At 32.3% G+C, this 15,031-nt stretch overlaps 2 protein-coding genes across 2 annotated transcripts; one reads left to right on the top strand and one right to left on the bottom strand.

Annotated features, from left to right (window-relative positions):
* Positions 1-392: 392 nt before the first annotated feature.
* On the bottom strand, positions 393-4,671 carry LOC11424466 (3-oxoacyl-[acyl-carrier-protein] reductase FabG). The gene is made up of 4 exons (XM_003588443.4): positions 4,580-4,671; positions 4,304-4,500; positions 2,807-3,036; positions 393-1,130 (listed from the first exon to the last, which is right to left on the bottom strand). The coding sequence occupies exons 1-4, from the start codon at positions 4,669-4,671 to the stop codon at positions 852-854; spliced, it is 798 nt and encodes a 265-aa protein (XP_003588491.1). The 3' UTR covers positions 393-851.
* Positions 4,672-11,618: 6,947 nt separating this feature from the next.
* Positions 11,619-13,972, top strand: LOC11432813 (glucan endo-1,3-beta-glucosidase). Its single transcript, XM_003588444.4, has 2 exons — positions 11,619-11,808; positions 12,049-13,972. The coding sequence occupies exons 1-2, from the start codon at positions 11,730-11,732 to the stop codon at positions 13,104-13,106; spliced, it is 1,137 nt and encodes a 378-aa protein (XP_003588492.2). The 5' UTR covers positions 11,619-11,729; the 3' UTR covers positions 13,107-13,972.
* Positions 13,973-15,031: the final 1,059 nt, after the last annotated feature.

Here is a 15,031-nt window from a genome sequence, read left to right on the forward strand (position 1 = left end):
AATACTACCTTCTTTTCATCCAAATTTTCTAATTGTATTTGGGTCTCTCGTTTCTGCTTACGACATCGACCATACAACTATGTGATGGAAACCCATTAGGTGGTTACTTTCCCATCCTATGAGTTTATCTTATCATGCCCTAGTCGAATTCTAAAATTTGAAATATGTTAACGTGTTTTTGAGGATTTTATAGGGTGTTTATGTCATTTAAATTCTATAATTCGAACTGTATAGGTCGCGCGAGAAACTCAACAGGGTGGGAAAAGAAGGTGCCAACCCAAAATAGATCAATAATGAAAAACAAATAATGTATTATTTTGGAAAATCAAAGGAAAATACAGTAGAATAAAAAAGTCTACATAGCTAAGCTCCTTTAGAGAATCAATACTTTCTATCCCTAACAAACTGAATGATTTTAATTGACACTTTTTTCCTTCCACCCATCATTCTTATAACCAAACTTTGCTTACACGATTCATTATCCACTTCTCTCCTATGACTCTCAAATACATGAATATTCCCATTATTTCCTCTATTTCTCTAAACATGAATTTTCCACACCTCTTCCAGGGCCCTATCACCATGGTTCATTCATTAGAGCATTACATTACATACAATTATATGTTCCCACAAATTTATTTAGTGAAGCTGCAACTTAACATATACCGTGTATATCTAAAGGCACAGGCAAACATTGGAACAAAACCAAAATTTTAACTGTGACAAATCATGTCCTATCTATGGATGGGCATAGCAAAACATTGCTACCAAACCCAAATTTTAACTGTGTGATATCTGTGTCGTGTGTAGAAGATTTAATCAGATGCATGAACAAACAACCTTTGAAACAATCACATAAAGGAACGCATCCTAGGCCTGGTTATAGACTGTGCTCCATCGACATATATGGTTGTTCCTGTCATGTAGCATGACCCATCACTGATTAAATAGATTACTGTAGAAGCTAGATCATTCTTAACATCAAGCCATCTCTCAAGTGGTGCTGCCTCTTTCACCAACTTCTCTGCCCTTTCCCTTCCCACTGATAATGGGAATTCATCTTCCAGGTGAAGGCCTCTTGCAATAGCATTAACTCTGATCTGGTACTTACCTATCTCCATAGCCGATGCCTGAACAAAACAAATTGATAAACTCAACTTATATAGCAGATACTAATGTTTGAGTTGAAGATACGATTAAAGATCACTAGACTTTCTAATATTTCCAAATATAAAAAGAAAGTAAAAGCTTTTTTGAATTGTGCAATAGCCAATTTATTCTTAATTAAGCTACAATAATCTATAATGGAGAAACTTCACAGGACATGGCTTGCATATGAGATGTCGACTAATCCAACCGCAGGATAAAATTACAGAAGTTTGAACAGATGGTTAGGATCTTCAAGTACCAGTATCGGCTTAAGAATAGGCATAAATAAGCCCATAAAAAAATTATATCATGCCACATCGATATCAGCCATAGAAATTTATTTGTCAGCTGTAAACAATCCCAGTTTGACTTAATCATCTCAACTGACCAAATAATACCTTCTTCCTTTGCTTAGGGAAAACTAGTCAGATTAACTCGATTAAACATGCACCTCATATTTTGTCCCTATCTCATTAGTAAGAAATTCAATGTGCATACTGATAAAAAAAGCATCAATTTCCTATTACAGCAGAGGATTACCACTCAAAATCAAAGAAGTAATAAGGTGCAGGAAAGCCACTTTGGAGGATAGAGTCACTATTCAAAACAAATTCCTAACATTAAACCTTTGTTACAACAATGCAACTCCAATGATGATAATTAAAGGACAAGATGAGGTCAAACAGAGAGAGAATAAACAGTGCACTCTAGGAGGAGGAGGGGACAACGAATAGAGTTGTCAGTTAGATGATTAAATGATTGGTTGTAAATAACAGTAGTTGGTAATAAGTTAGGGTAATCTGTTGGTAATAAGTTAGGGTAGAGATTAATGAATATGAAAAGAAAAGGAGAGTTCACAGTAGAGATAGGTGTTCATTTTGTATAGTAACTGAGATGGTTGCAAGGGAGTTAGCCCTTGAGAAGAGAATTAGCTACCTTACATATCAACCTGTCCCTTTTAAAGATTTATTATTTCATTTGTTTTTCTCAGAATTCATTTTGATCAAATTCTATCTGATTCTTTTTTACCAATACCCCGTTAACCCTGTACTCTATATCAGTTACCCATCATCATAATCCTTCTCATAATTATTATTTTACAGCTCATTTTCTAGCATGTAGTGTAAACATACAATTTCTTCTCGTCTCATGTGCAATCCATGCAGTGACAACTCCAAAGAGTATATCAACTTCTAAATTTGTTGTATTAATGTAGAAAACAAGTCCACCAAGATATAATCCAAATGAAAAATATACCCAACACAAACAATGCAGTAATTGAAGTTTCGACCATGAGCCATAAAGTAACTATATAAATGAATCCTTAGGGCTAAATCAGTTTGACATGTATTTGAAACAAGTTTTCTAATAAAAGTCAGACAAAAAGTTGATCTTTGATGAAAGTCAATAATTTGTAGGGCAAACCAAAAAAATTCATCACACAAGGACAACATCATATACAAGTTCACCAAGTCATGAAAATATTATTTCTTATTCAGAAGGATTTCTGGGGGGAATGGGACATAATAGTAGTAGTAAAAAATAGGTCAAATTTGACAAGATGGTTTTCATATAAATGATTCGACTATATCATAATTTCATCTTTAGAACAAAAAGATAAATTTAAAACAAAAGTTACTTATATATGTTCTCTTACCCGAACTAACTGCTGAACTCCAGCCAAGGCTGAGGCATATGCAGCGGCACCTGGATAAAGCCCTCTTTCTGAACCCATTATCGACGTTATAAATACAATGGACCCTCCCTTGTTGAAGTTTCGCATCCTTTGGCCAACAGCCTTTAACAAAAACCATGCAGCCATAAAATTTATCTTAACTATTTTTTTGTACTCACTCTCTGCTAACTCGAGATGATCTTGGATCTTTCCTGTTTCAGATTAATAGAATCCCAATTCGTTAAGCTCATAGGTTCACACAAACAGAGTGGGTTCTCAAGTAGATCAAAGAAACCAACGAAAACAAGAAAATAGTCCCTAAATGGTCTAATATATTGAAACTAGTCTCTTGATAATGAAAACTGAGCTAAAGTCACATTTTATTCATCAAAACAGTCATGAAGGTGCAGACATTAGTTAAACTAGCCTCATAATGCCTAACATGTTGACAGGACTTAGAGCATTTGGTTCAGCATATGCTATACAAGGTTTTCAACGAAATTGATTTGATTAAAATTGAATTTAAAGTCTGATCAAAGATCATTTCAGTTAGGGTTTGAACTCAGATACTCCGGATCATTCGACCTTCATTGAAGTTCATTGACTACTTAAATCTAAGCGCTTGGTTAAAAGCAAGTTTGATCTAAAACTTAGTAATAAACTAATGCAAAAACTAAATTGTATCACTTTATAGTCAAACTTTGAAGACAATATCAATTTAATTCAATCAAAGTAACCAATCTCTAAATTTTTGCCAAAATCATATTATTGAAAGTGATTTTGAAGGGTTACACAAATCCAAACAAGTCATATTTATCACAAACTTGATAGGTTGAGTTTTCCCAAGCAGAACCACTTTTGTCTTTAAACTTCACTTTAACTCAACGATAAAACTTCATTGTCACCACCAAACTTAGGCCCCATTTGAATGAACACCTTAATTTTAAGCTTATAGCATAAATGCTTATCATATAAGCTCTATGAATTAGCCATTTCTATTACACAAGGTAAAATAAAGTCAAATTATTTTCGTACAAACTAAAAACTTTTTCATAAGCCATCTTGGAAAACTTATGGCGATAAGCTGAAAACCACTTATGAACCTGTCATAACTCATAAGTGGTTTCCATAAGTTCTCCAAAACAGTCTCACAAGTAGACCCTTATAGCAGTCTCACTAGTAGATAAGCTCACATAAGTAAATCCAAGCAGACCCTTAAACTACTCAATCTGGCATTATAGAGTTAAAAAACACCTAAACTTAGGTCCTGTTTGAATATATTAATTTGCATCTGCTTATAAAATAAGCACTTATCAAATAAACTCTTATGAATAAGTCATTTTTATTACACAAGATAAAATCAAGTCAAATTATTTCCGTATAAACTACGAGCTTTTTCATAAGCTATCTTGGATAACTTATGACTTAACTTAATACTGAATTTTACAAAATCAAATAAATTAGCGGTATTGATTTTACCTTCATAAGAATAACAATTAACAAAAGCATCCAATTTCCCCAAAATCTTACAAGCTTTATCAACCGCATCGTGAAAAACAGATTCATTTTCATTCTCCATATCCAGTTCAACTACTTCCACAACAGAATCAGTAACTGATTCCGTTATTTTTTGTACAATTCTTCTTAAGCTACTTGTTTCTCCCATCAAAACCACCCTGAAAATACACAAAAATTCATTAAAAAAAATGAAGAAAAAAAAATATGAAGGTGATCGAAGAGTTTTGAATTTCACACCTGCATCCTTGTTTGGCTAAATTGAAAGCAATGCCATGAGAAATATCGTCGCCATTTGAGGCGAGTAATACTCTCTTTGTTGGATTCGTCATTTTTCAATGCTCTCTTCGTTTCAATGCTGATCGGAGTAATAATAGTTTAACGTTCTTGGTGAAACGCGCTTCTTTTTATAAGTGATTATTATAATGTGTATTTGTGAAACACGTTCTTGTTTGGCTACAACATGGATAGTTGACGACAATTTAAAGGCATGTCGCAAGAGAAAGTGACGACTCAAAGGCAGTCGTCTAGTTGATTTTATCTAACAAAGTTGAATTTAAGTTTGTACTAAGAAAAACTTAGGTCAATGATTTTGCTAGAAATAGAGCATTGTTTTGTCCCATCTTGCGATGTAAATTTCCGTTTAAGCTTTTAAGTTAATAGCATACAACAATAACAACCTACAGATCATATATTAAAATCTAAATCACCACAATATTAATGCGTCTAGATATGCAACGTTGAAGTTTGAATCATTGATTGAATTTGTGATTGACTAAGTTGATCTTTCAACATGTACTAAACGAACACCGTAACAAGTCGTAAAATCAAACAACACTGCACAAGACGACGAAACAATACAATGCCACACTCATACGACAAAATCACCAAAGAATGCAAAAGAAAAAGCACGATATACGTGAAAATCACTTATTTAGATTGAAAGAAAGGGGAAAAAGATGTAGAGGGGGGATTCTAGGTAAAAAAACATACTTAAAACCACCCCCTCCTAGATGAGTGAAAGAGAAAGAAATTTATAGAGAAGTTGAAGTTTCTCTCACTGAACAATTAAGGTCGGCTAGGTTTTTCCTGATCATTATACCTATTGTGATGTGATATGACTTGTCTATTATAAAATTGAGTTTAAACATCTATTAAAAATAAGGTAAACTCGGAATAAAAACTTCCGAATTAAAGAATGGTTCTTTTTTTTTTTTTGAAATATTCTGAATTAAAGAATAATGAATTGTAATTTATGTACGTAATATTAATTAAATATAAAAGAGTGCAATTTTTTTTTTGAAAGAAGATTATAGAGTACAATTAAAAAAGTGCATTGAAAACTAAAATCGACATTTATTTTAGGACAAACTATATTTTTTTTCAAATGTGACTTATTTTAGGATGGAAGGAGTATGTACGATTTATACATGGCTCGTATCCTACTAGCCAAACACTACGACCTACAAAATCTAGCCCTATTTGTCATTATTTGGCTAAACTCGTGAATAGTGTCATTACTTGGCCTTACTTCCTCATTTTTTTTACGACTTTTTTGTTTTCGTGATCCGGATGTCTTTCCACACTTTTTTTTTGTCTAGTTGTTGAAACTCATACATTTTAAATGTGGAGAAGTGATGTGTCGGTGTTCGAACACCTGACCACTGCATATATTATGTAATGTCTCTACCAATTGAGTTAAACTTACGGGGATGTGTCTTTCCACACTCTAATCATGTGTTTGAAAAACTTGTTGTTTTTTTGTTTGTGGAGCTAAAACATGTAACACGGGTCATTGAGGTTGAATAATCACTTCCACATGTTTTTGGCTAATTCTTACACCCTAACGATATTCATGAGACTTTTTAATTTGAAACGATGAAAGACTTGTCTCACTCGTATTTGGTTGTCCTTAGTTTAACTAGTCCCTATTCTGCTATCTAGACATCAATTACTCTTAATTCGGTTGTTGACCGCTTTCAGTTAAAGACATAGAATATTTTTAGGTGTAAACATGGTGTCTGGCTTCTAGTATACGTCTCAATGTATCCCCACAATTTAGATACTCTATGAAACTAATCTCTCAAGTCGGCAACAAAATATCAGTTTCTTTTTTAATGGGTGGATTTGCCTCCAAAATAAACTGCTCAAAGAATCTAACTAAGTTTATTTTATGGTGAGAATCATGTTACCCAACATCTTAACACCATATAAGTTTATTTGTCTACCCTTATTAGTATTTTGGGTGCGTTTGATGTGCAAAACAGTAAGTATTAGACAAAATAGTACAAGATAGAACAACACAACATAAAGCAGAACAACACAAGATAAATTTTTATGGTACTGAATACTTTTTTATCTTATACAATTTTTGGTGGAAAAAATGTTATTTTGATATTTTAGACAACTTATACGCGAGACAAAAAGTTGTGCATTGTGGTTTGGTGAGGGACAAAAATTTCTGTTTTTATCATGTCCCTTTGCCTCCAGTTTATCTTGTCGCTGAAACAATTTTATAAATCAAACTCACCTTTGTCTAATCATATCCTTTATTTTTTAGCAAATCAAACGCACCTTAAACCAAGATAACCAAATTAAAGTTGAAGTGTCAATTGTAAAATAGATGACTTTACTTGTTAGCAAATAGTCGTTTTAACTTTCTGTGTTTAGCTCGTTTATCTCTTAATTTTCTCTTTTGTATTTATGTAAACAAGTTATTCATGAATTGTTAAAGGTTAGGCTAAGATTTCGGCTTTGTTTGGCCTAGCTTTTACTTGCCTTCTCCTCTCCTTAAAAATACTGATAGGAATGATATTGATAGAAGCTAATTAGAGAAAGAATGAATTAATTATAAATCTGCTTTCTGTTAGGTAGTTAGTTTTAGTAGTTGGTTTCTGTTACTCTTCTATTTTGTGGAATAAGCCATGACTAGATGCCCTGATCCATAGTTCATCATTTGTACTAAGAAAGGTTTGGCTACAACATGGATGGTTTAACAATTTTAAGGTAGGTCGTATGAGAAAGTGACTCAAGGCAGCCTAATCGCTTTTATATACCAAAATTGAATTCAAACATGTACTAAGAAAGACTTAGGCCAATGATTTGGCTAGAAATACATGATAGAACATTATGATTTTGTTTTGTTCTCGCCAACTATACCTACTTTAATTTTGATATGACTTGTCTGTTTTTCTTTTCTTTTTTTGTTACAGGTTTATACATATACTTCTATCAAAAACTCGAACATTGTTTCACCGAAATTTAATCCTTTCCCATATATTCAATTCATGTTTGTGTATAATAACCAACCAATTTGGCTTAAATGGTGTTAATAAGCTCAACCAAATGAATGTTTGGGAGAACTTGGATTTGATTTATGGATAAAATAATGTTTTCTGATATTGTATTTATCTCTTAGTCAAACTCTCGATTATCATGACTTATTTTTCTAACGCCGAATGGTTAACACAAGATAAATAATCCATGTTGGTAAAAGTATAATACTCCCTCCAGAGTTGGGTCAACAAAAGTTATGTATTTAGACTGAATTTTGAACTAGGTACATTAACTTTTGTTGATCAAATATTCTCCTATAAATAAGATGGAAGGGAGTAATTAAGGGCCTCTTTGAAATAGTTTTTGTTTTCAGTTTTTGAAATATATACGTCCTCTTCTCATAATAGTTATCATTTTACATGTTTTAGTTTTTTAGTCCCCAAAATTAAAAAATTCAAAATAGTTTCTAAAACTATATTTTTAAAAATAATTTAGCAAACAAATTTTTAATTTTCAAATTTTTAAAAACTAAAAAAAAGTTTTTGGAAAGTGTTTTAACAGGCTATAAATTAGCCACATAGTTTTGTAGAAAACGATTTGATTGATTAGACAAAATGATCATAGATGCAGAGAAGTGATCTTTATCATTTTTGTGTGCAACAACTACTTGTAATTGCTCCTCAAAAAAAATTATATGCAATTCTTCCCATGTACTATGATGATCATATCCATACAAAAGTCTTTGCAGCCAAATAAAATTTAAAACAGCAAATAAAATAAAATATGGGAGACTGACAACCAAATTTATACCTTCAATTTTTAGTCTTATCATCTATGCAAGAAAACAACAAAAGACTTGAATGCTTGCATGAGCTTTGTTCAATAAAATAGTGAATGTTAAAAAGAAAATTTTCTTAGCATTTCTCTCGTTATAATAGCACATCTTGAGATTTTGATGTATTGAGAAAATTTTCTAATTATGCTAAAATGTAACGGTTTACCCAATTTTATTTATTTTTTAAGTGGGTTATTGAGTTATTGGGTTGGACCTAGTATAAAGAAAGTATCGATTGAGTCCGGGGTCGTCGGGTGGTGTCTCCGCCACTACGATTATCAATAGGCTGACAATGAATCGAGCAAACTCGAACAAAGTTCGAGACTCGACTCGATAATTGATTTGTTGAACTTGGTTCAAAAACCAAAATGAGCCGAATTTAAACTAAAAATAAAATTCGTTAATTAAATGAGTTGATTAGACTCGTTTGGTTCATGAGTTATCTCGATTATATATATATATAAAATACTTAAAAATATTTTCAACTTTATATAATTCATTCTATATATTTAAATAGTTTATCTTGATTTAGTTTTCTAAACTTCACATACTTTTAAGAATAATAAGCCACATCCAATTGAACATAATTTAACACGATTATACACACATATGAATTTCGATATGGAAGAGTTTTTTTAAGATATTTTTAATTCTAGATGTGAAATTATGTTGAGTTTTGTCGTTGTTACATGTGCTAATTTTAATGTGCATTTGTATTATTCTTTTTTAAGCTGTTTGTAGCTTGTTCTAATATTAAAATGGATCTTAAATAAAAAAAATTAATGTAATGTTGAAGGGATAAACATCTTGTCAAAATAATAATAGGATAAAATGATCCATCAAACATTGAGGGCAGCTAATAGTAACGTTGTTATTCGAACCTTGCAACTAAATGGCCCACATCGGAAGACTCGGCGAACTAAAGAAAAGAGTTGTCTATAAAATCAAAGCATGACAAGGGATGTTATATATTGGATTTTGAGGATACGCCCTGTTATATAGTAATTGCAGTATCTTCGTCCATTTTATTTGTTAAGATCAATGGCTTTTAATTCTATGTCCTTCTCTTATTTTCAAGAAAAAAATATTGACAAAAAAAAAAAAATTAATATGCAAACGAGTTGAACCTACTGAGTAGTTTGTTTTGAACTCAAATTGAGTTTCAAACTGAATCAATTTTTATTGAGACGAACTCAGACGAGTTTGACTCGACTCGACTCATTTCCAGTTACGAGGATGACTATGCAGTGGCATTTAACTTGAGAAAGTGATCTTTTTTCCTATCATGGACAAGTTATTTTTTAACCATTAGATCAACTAAGAAACACATTTTTATCATAGTCTCTTTACACTATATTTTTTACACACATCATCAATTATCATTCTCTCCCCTCCATCTCACTCACCTCCATGAGCAACAACTCAACTGTCCCAAATTCTACTTCTTCCCTTGTTTGTACTTTTCATTGTTAATTTAATTTCTTTAAAATAAAATAAAAAACAAGAAAGTTCCACATACCACAGATAAAATAGTTTTAGGTTATGGAAATCTGAAAACTCTTTGTTCTTCATCTTTGTTTCTATGATTTTTTATTGAAGTTGATAAAATTGCTATTGGATTCAAATAAAATAGTCTTAGGTTATGGAAATCTAGAAACCCTTTGTTCTTCATCTTTGTTTCTCCGATTTTCTATACAACTGAGATTTTATTGCAGTTTTGCTATTCTTGATTTTGTCTTATGAGATTTGTAGATGAGATTCAAAGAACAAAATTAGAATTTTTTTAGTAAAATAAATGTAATTGATTCCAGATCTGAAAAAATATCCCTCAACAAAGGAGACCACCTGTGCCTCAAAAAAGATAAGGCCACCGCTTCTGTCTCTTTGCTACTACTGTTACTAGGCATCTTTATAAACCACCATCATTAGCTCACTATATTGCAAGCATGTGATCATATATTGTTAGTTTAATCCAGTTGGATGTAGCTTCAAAAGCATAAATGAAATTGTTACAATTCTGCTGTCATGAAAGATGAGTTCAGTACAATTCGTGAAATACTCGTGATGAGCGTGTCGCGATGTTTAGCATTTTTGGTATAAATATAATACAATTTTTTTTTATGAGCAATGGATGGGAAAAACACTAAGAAACCAAGGTAGCTAAACAAAAATTCAGGATCTGAAAAAGAGGGAGATGGTAGGGACTAGGTAGGTTGAAGACAAGTTATAAAGATATAGTGTAGACTGACTATAGTAAGATCAATGTTTCTATGTAATTTAATGGTTGAAAAAAACTTTCCTATGATAAAAAACAACTCTCCTTTCTCATATTAAATCCATCCTGACTATGCATTGCAACGTTAACACAATCAAAATTTTATTGTAAAATGATCCAAATGCTATACCATACAATAGAGCAGGCCCATTCTAGAAAATAGACGAGTAACAGAAACTAACTAGTAACTTCTATCTCTAACCACCTAACTCAAAGCTGGTTTTAAATGGCTAATTCTAACTCTATTTAGCTTCTATCATTCCTAACCCCTCTTTGTGAGAAATTAACACAGCCAAATACATAAATGCTAAACTGAAAGTATTTCAGCACCAAGTCAAAATACTATGAGAGCTAATGCTCATCAAAGTACCTATGTAATGATGTAAATGCATCAAATCTTTAACTCTAAGATCAAGTACCATCATATTGATAGAAGTATAGAACAAGTTTTCTTCACATCCTTTATTAACTTATTTATGTTTGTTAGGAGACAAAGATTGCTTGATGGAGTGCCTTTCCATGATGTGACAAACCTTCTCCATCACAGGAAGGAAAGATTATTCCCATTTGCCAAAGCTAAAAGTAACATTTTTCCCTTTTTGCTTTTGTTTCAGTCATGAGTTATGTACACCAAAAAATGAAAATCAGCTAGTATTATCACCAAAAAATAAATTTTATTATATGTTTTAGTTTTAGATGCTAACTGTACTTCAATTAGTAAAAAATGTCCTTCAATTTTGATCAATATAAGGCAAAAAAAAATTATATTTAATAATGATGAATACTTTTATTAAGAGATTAAAAATAAAAAAGAGGAGATTCAAAGGAAAAGGAGGTATATAATTATAGTAAAATAATTCATGTGACTAACTTAAGCAAGCAAACACAAAAAATTCTATCTTATCTCACAAAGCAAAGCATATCTCAAGGATATTTCTTCATGGACACAACTTCCTTCAATTCACAATCATCAACATCCACTCCTTTTTATCAACATCACATCCATGGAGAAAATGGTTGTTATATGCTTTGCTTCAATACAAAATGGGATTTTAGTGCTTCTTGCTTTAACTATATTCCAAGGTGAGCCTAACTATACCCTTTTGATTCTTATAATTCAATTACATTAGTCCTTTTTGGTCAATCAACAAGAATTTTCTTTTTCAGAAATCATTTTAGTATTTTGTAAACCACATTTTTTAAACACTAATATTAAGGACTAACTTAATTTATAATTTGATTCTAATATAAAAAATGCCATTACATATTAGTGTAAATAACTAAATCACATGATTGAAATTTTCCTTTTGCAATCTTTTACAGAAGTGCAAGGAATTGGTGTTAACTATGGCACAATAGCAAACAACCTTCCACCACCATCTCAAGTTGCAAAATTTCTCTTACACTCTACCATAATTAACAAGGTGAGAATCTTTGATGCTAACCAAGAAATCTTACAAGCATTTGAAAATACAAGAATTGAGATAACCATAACAATACCTAATGACCAAATACCCAACATAACCAATTTAACCTTAGCTCAACAATGGGTCAAAACCAATGTCCAACCCTTCATTCCTTCAATCAACATCATAAGAATCTTAGTAGGTAATGAAGTTTTATCAACAGCTAACAAGCTTTTTATTACCAACCTTGTCCCTGCCATGCAAACTTTACACACTGCCCTTATAACAACTTCATTAGACAACCTTATAAAAGTGTCCACACCACATTCTTTAGGTATTTTGTCTAATTCAAGTCCACCATCTAGTGGTAGGTTTAGAGAAGGCTATGATATACATATAATCAAACCAATGCTTAGGTTTCTTAAAGATACAAATTCACCTTTCATGGTTAACCCTTATCCTTTTTTTGCTTGCACTTCAAGCAACCTAGATTACGCACTTTTCCGTGCAAATTCAGGGGTTTTGGATGATAATACTAAATTACATTACACTAATATGTTTGATGCACAACTTGATGCTGTTTATTCAGCTATGAAAGTTTTGGGCTTTGAGGATGTTGAGATTGTTATTGGCGAAACGGGTTGGCCTACGATAGGCGACTCGGCCCAAATTGGTGTCGATGGGAACAGTGCTTCTGACTATAATGGGAATCTTATAAGACATGTTACTTCTGGGGTTGGAACACCTCTCATGCCAAACCGGACTTTTGAGACATATATTTTTGCTTTGTTTGATGAAAATCTAAAGCCCGGTCCAATATGTGAAAGGAATTTTGGGTTGTTCCGACCCAACATGACTCTTGTCTATGATGACGTCCCAATAATGAGAAAAAATGTAGCTGTTGCTAACAGTCATTCTAAAGCAATATTGTCATTCATGACAGCCTTGAGCTTCTTGATTGGTTGGTGGACTTAAATTTTGTTGGCTCATTGTTCATTTCTAGCAGCCTCAAAATACGCGCGACAAATCATTTCAGATTTTGCACATTCGGAGAAAATATAGTTTTTGTTTCGTTTGAAATTTGAATGTGTACTTTGCGACAAATCAAGAGTGTTTGTGCCGTCCGGATTTATATTTTGGAAATCATGTGTGGTTTTTCAGAAATGCGCGGAGTGGGTGAAATTGACCTCAAATCTTGCATTGGTCGTAATTATGCAATTTGATTGATCAGGACAAAGATAAGATGGATTCAAATTCATTGAAAGTGGCAAATGTAAAATTCCTTGACAGTGGACAATTTGGATCACAGTTATTGAGTTCAGCAAGCCATTACTGTAGTCATTTTCATCATCATCCAAGAAATTGATGAGTGCACCAAAAATGATGGGATGACATAAATGCCTTGCAAAAGAAACAATATTCTTTATTGGGCTTGAATGCTGGGTCGATTAATTAAAGTGGGTGGGCCATACACATTAGGTTAGTATATAGCCCCTCACTCCCAGATGCTCAACCCCCGTAAAAGACGGAAAAGGAGATAGCTTCCGATAAAAGTAAAGCCGATTGGAACATATCTCCCATTAGGTTTGTCCCAGGAGATCGCTCAACCCTGATGACACAAACCTATCAAGATATACGTTCCGATATATTAAGGGGCTTTTTAGCAGACATGAGAGACCTATGGAACAATTTCCTGAAACCAAGTGGACGCATTTCAAAGTTCAAACTATGGCCTATTTTTTATTTTTCTTCTTTTTAGCTACTATTTTGTAAATGTAGTAATGTTTAAAATTTTTGAATAATAATGAATTGTTAATGATGCTCTCAGAGCTGATCCAAGACATATTGATATTGATGCTTAAGACAAATTTGTAAATGAAGCCTTTTAAAAGTCTATATTAGTACTATAGGTTACTAAGGTTTCCGATTTAATGATCAAACAAGATCAAATTTTATTAACAAGACAAAATTATGTTAGGAAAATTAAGTGTGTATGAAAAAACATTATGAGAGATAAACCTTTTAAATAGATCTCAATTACCTCAAATGATTAGTCTATGTAGTTACCTTCAAGAATACATTGGTTCACCATAAAACAACCTCCCACTTTCTAACACTGCTTGCTCAAATGAGCATCTCAGTCAGCAGAAAACAAAGATCTGCAACTGTGATTGGAATACTCATTTGAGCAAGAAACATTACAAAGAGGAGTACACTTCAACTAACATGTTATGTGAAGATGGTTTGAGTTCTTTGGTGACAATGTTGGTCCTTATATATTGACAAAAATATCTGAATAGTGAAGTTGTTGAGGTGAGTCTTGTTGATATTTAACAGTCAACTTCAAAAAGTTAAAAATAGAAAGGACTTTTAGTTGCGGTAGTTATAGAATGGCAGCTAAAAAAAGAAGGTCCATGCCCAACAAATAAAACCAACCAACCATATAGTTAATAGTTAAATAAAAATGTTTGAATGATATACCGCAAAGGGTATCTACTTTTTGGTTGCCTAAGGTATCCCATTCAGAAGTCAAAACTACCCTTCAAGTTATGAGATCCACATGAGGAGCTACCTCTAATAACAAGTGATTTTTTGTATGCGTCGATCAAGATTGAATCTATTACCGCTCTTAACAAGTGATATTTCATAACTCATTTGGGTTGGACTGATGGTATTGACTTGGTATTTTGAGAATGTATTCCTCCTCAAGATATCCGGTTCGATTCACCCAAGTGTCAAAAGTTTAACGATAAATAAGAGACTACAATTGTGTTTGTTTTTATTAAATGGTCTAAATTTTAACTTCGGTAGAATATCGACATTTTTCCAAACCTCAACTCCTCTATTTATGTATGAGTTTCTAATGATTATTGTCATTTAGTCTATAAAAAAAAATATAC

Source organism: Medicago truncatula, chromosome 1 (assembly GCF_003473485.1).
Source record: "Medicago truncatula cultivar Jemalong A17 chromosome 1, MtrunA17r5.0-ANR, whole genome shotgun sequence".
NCBI classification, from domain to species: domain Eukaryota; kingdom Viridiplantae; phylum Streptophyta; class Magnoliopsida; order Fabales; family Fabaceae; genus Medicago; species Medicago truncatula.

Bases quoted from the DNA above. Each gene is read 5' to 3' on its own strand.
- LOC11424466 (XM_003588443.4), bottom strand. From the start codon at position 4,671: ATGACGAATCCAACAAAGAGAGTATTACTCGCCTCAAATGGCGACGAT. The intron at 3,037-4,303 runs GTAAAATCAATA...AATCTGAAACAG, and splicing joins TAATTGTTATTCTTATGAAG to GAAAGATCCAAGATCATCTC. The intron at 1,131-2,806 runs GTAAGAGAACAT...TGTTTTGTTCAG, and splicing joins GAGTTCAGCAGTTAGTTCGG to GCATCGGCTATGGAGATAGG.
- LOC11432813 (XM_003588444.4), top strand. From the start codon at position 11,730: ATGGAGAAAATGGTTGTTATATGCTTTGCTTCAATACAAAATGGGATT. The intron at 11,809-12,048 runs GTGAGCCTAACT...AATCTTTTACAG, and splicing joins TGCTTTAACTATATTCCAAG to AAGTGCAAGGAATTGGTGTT.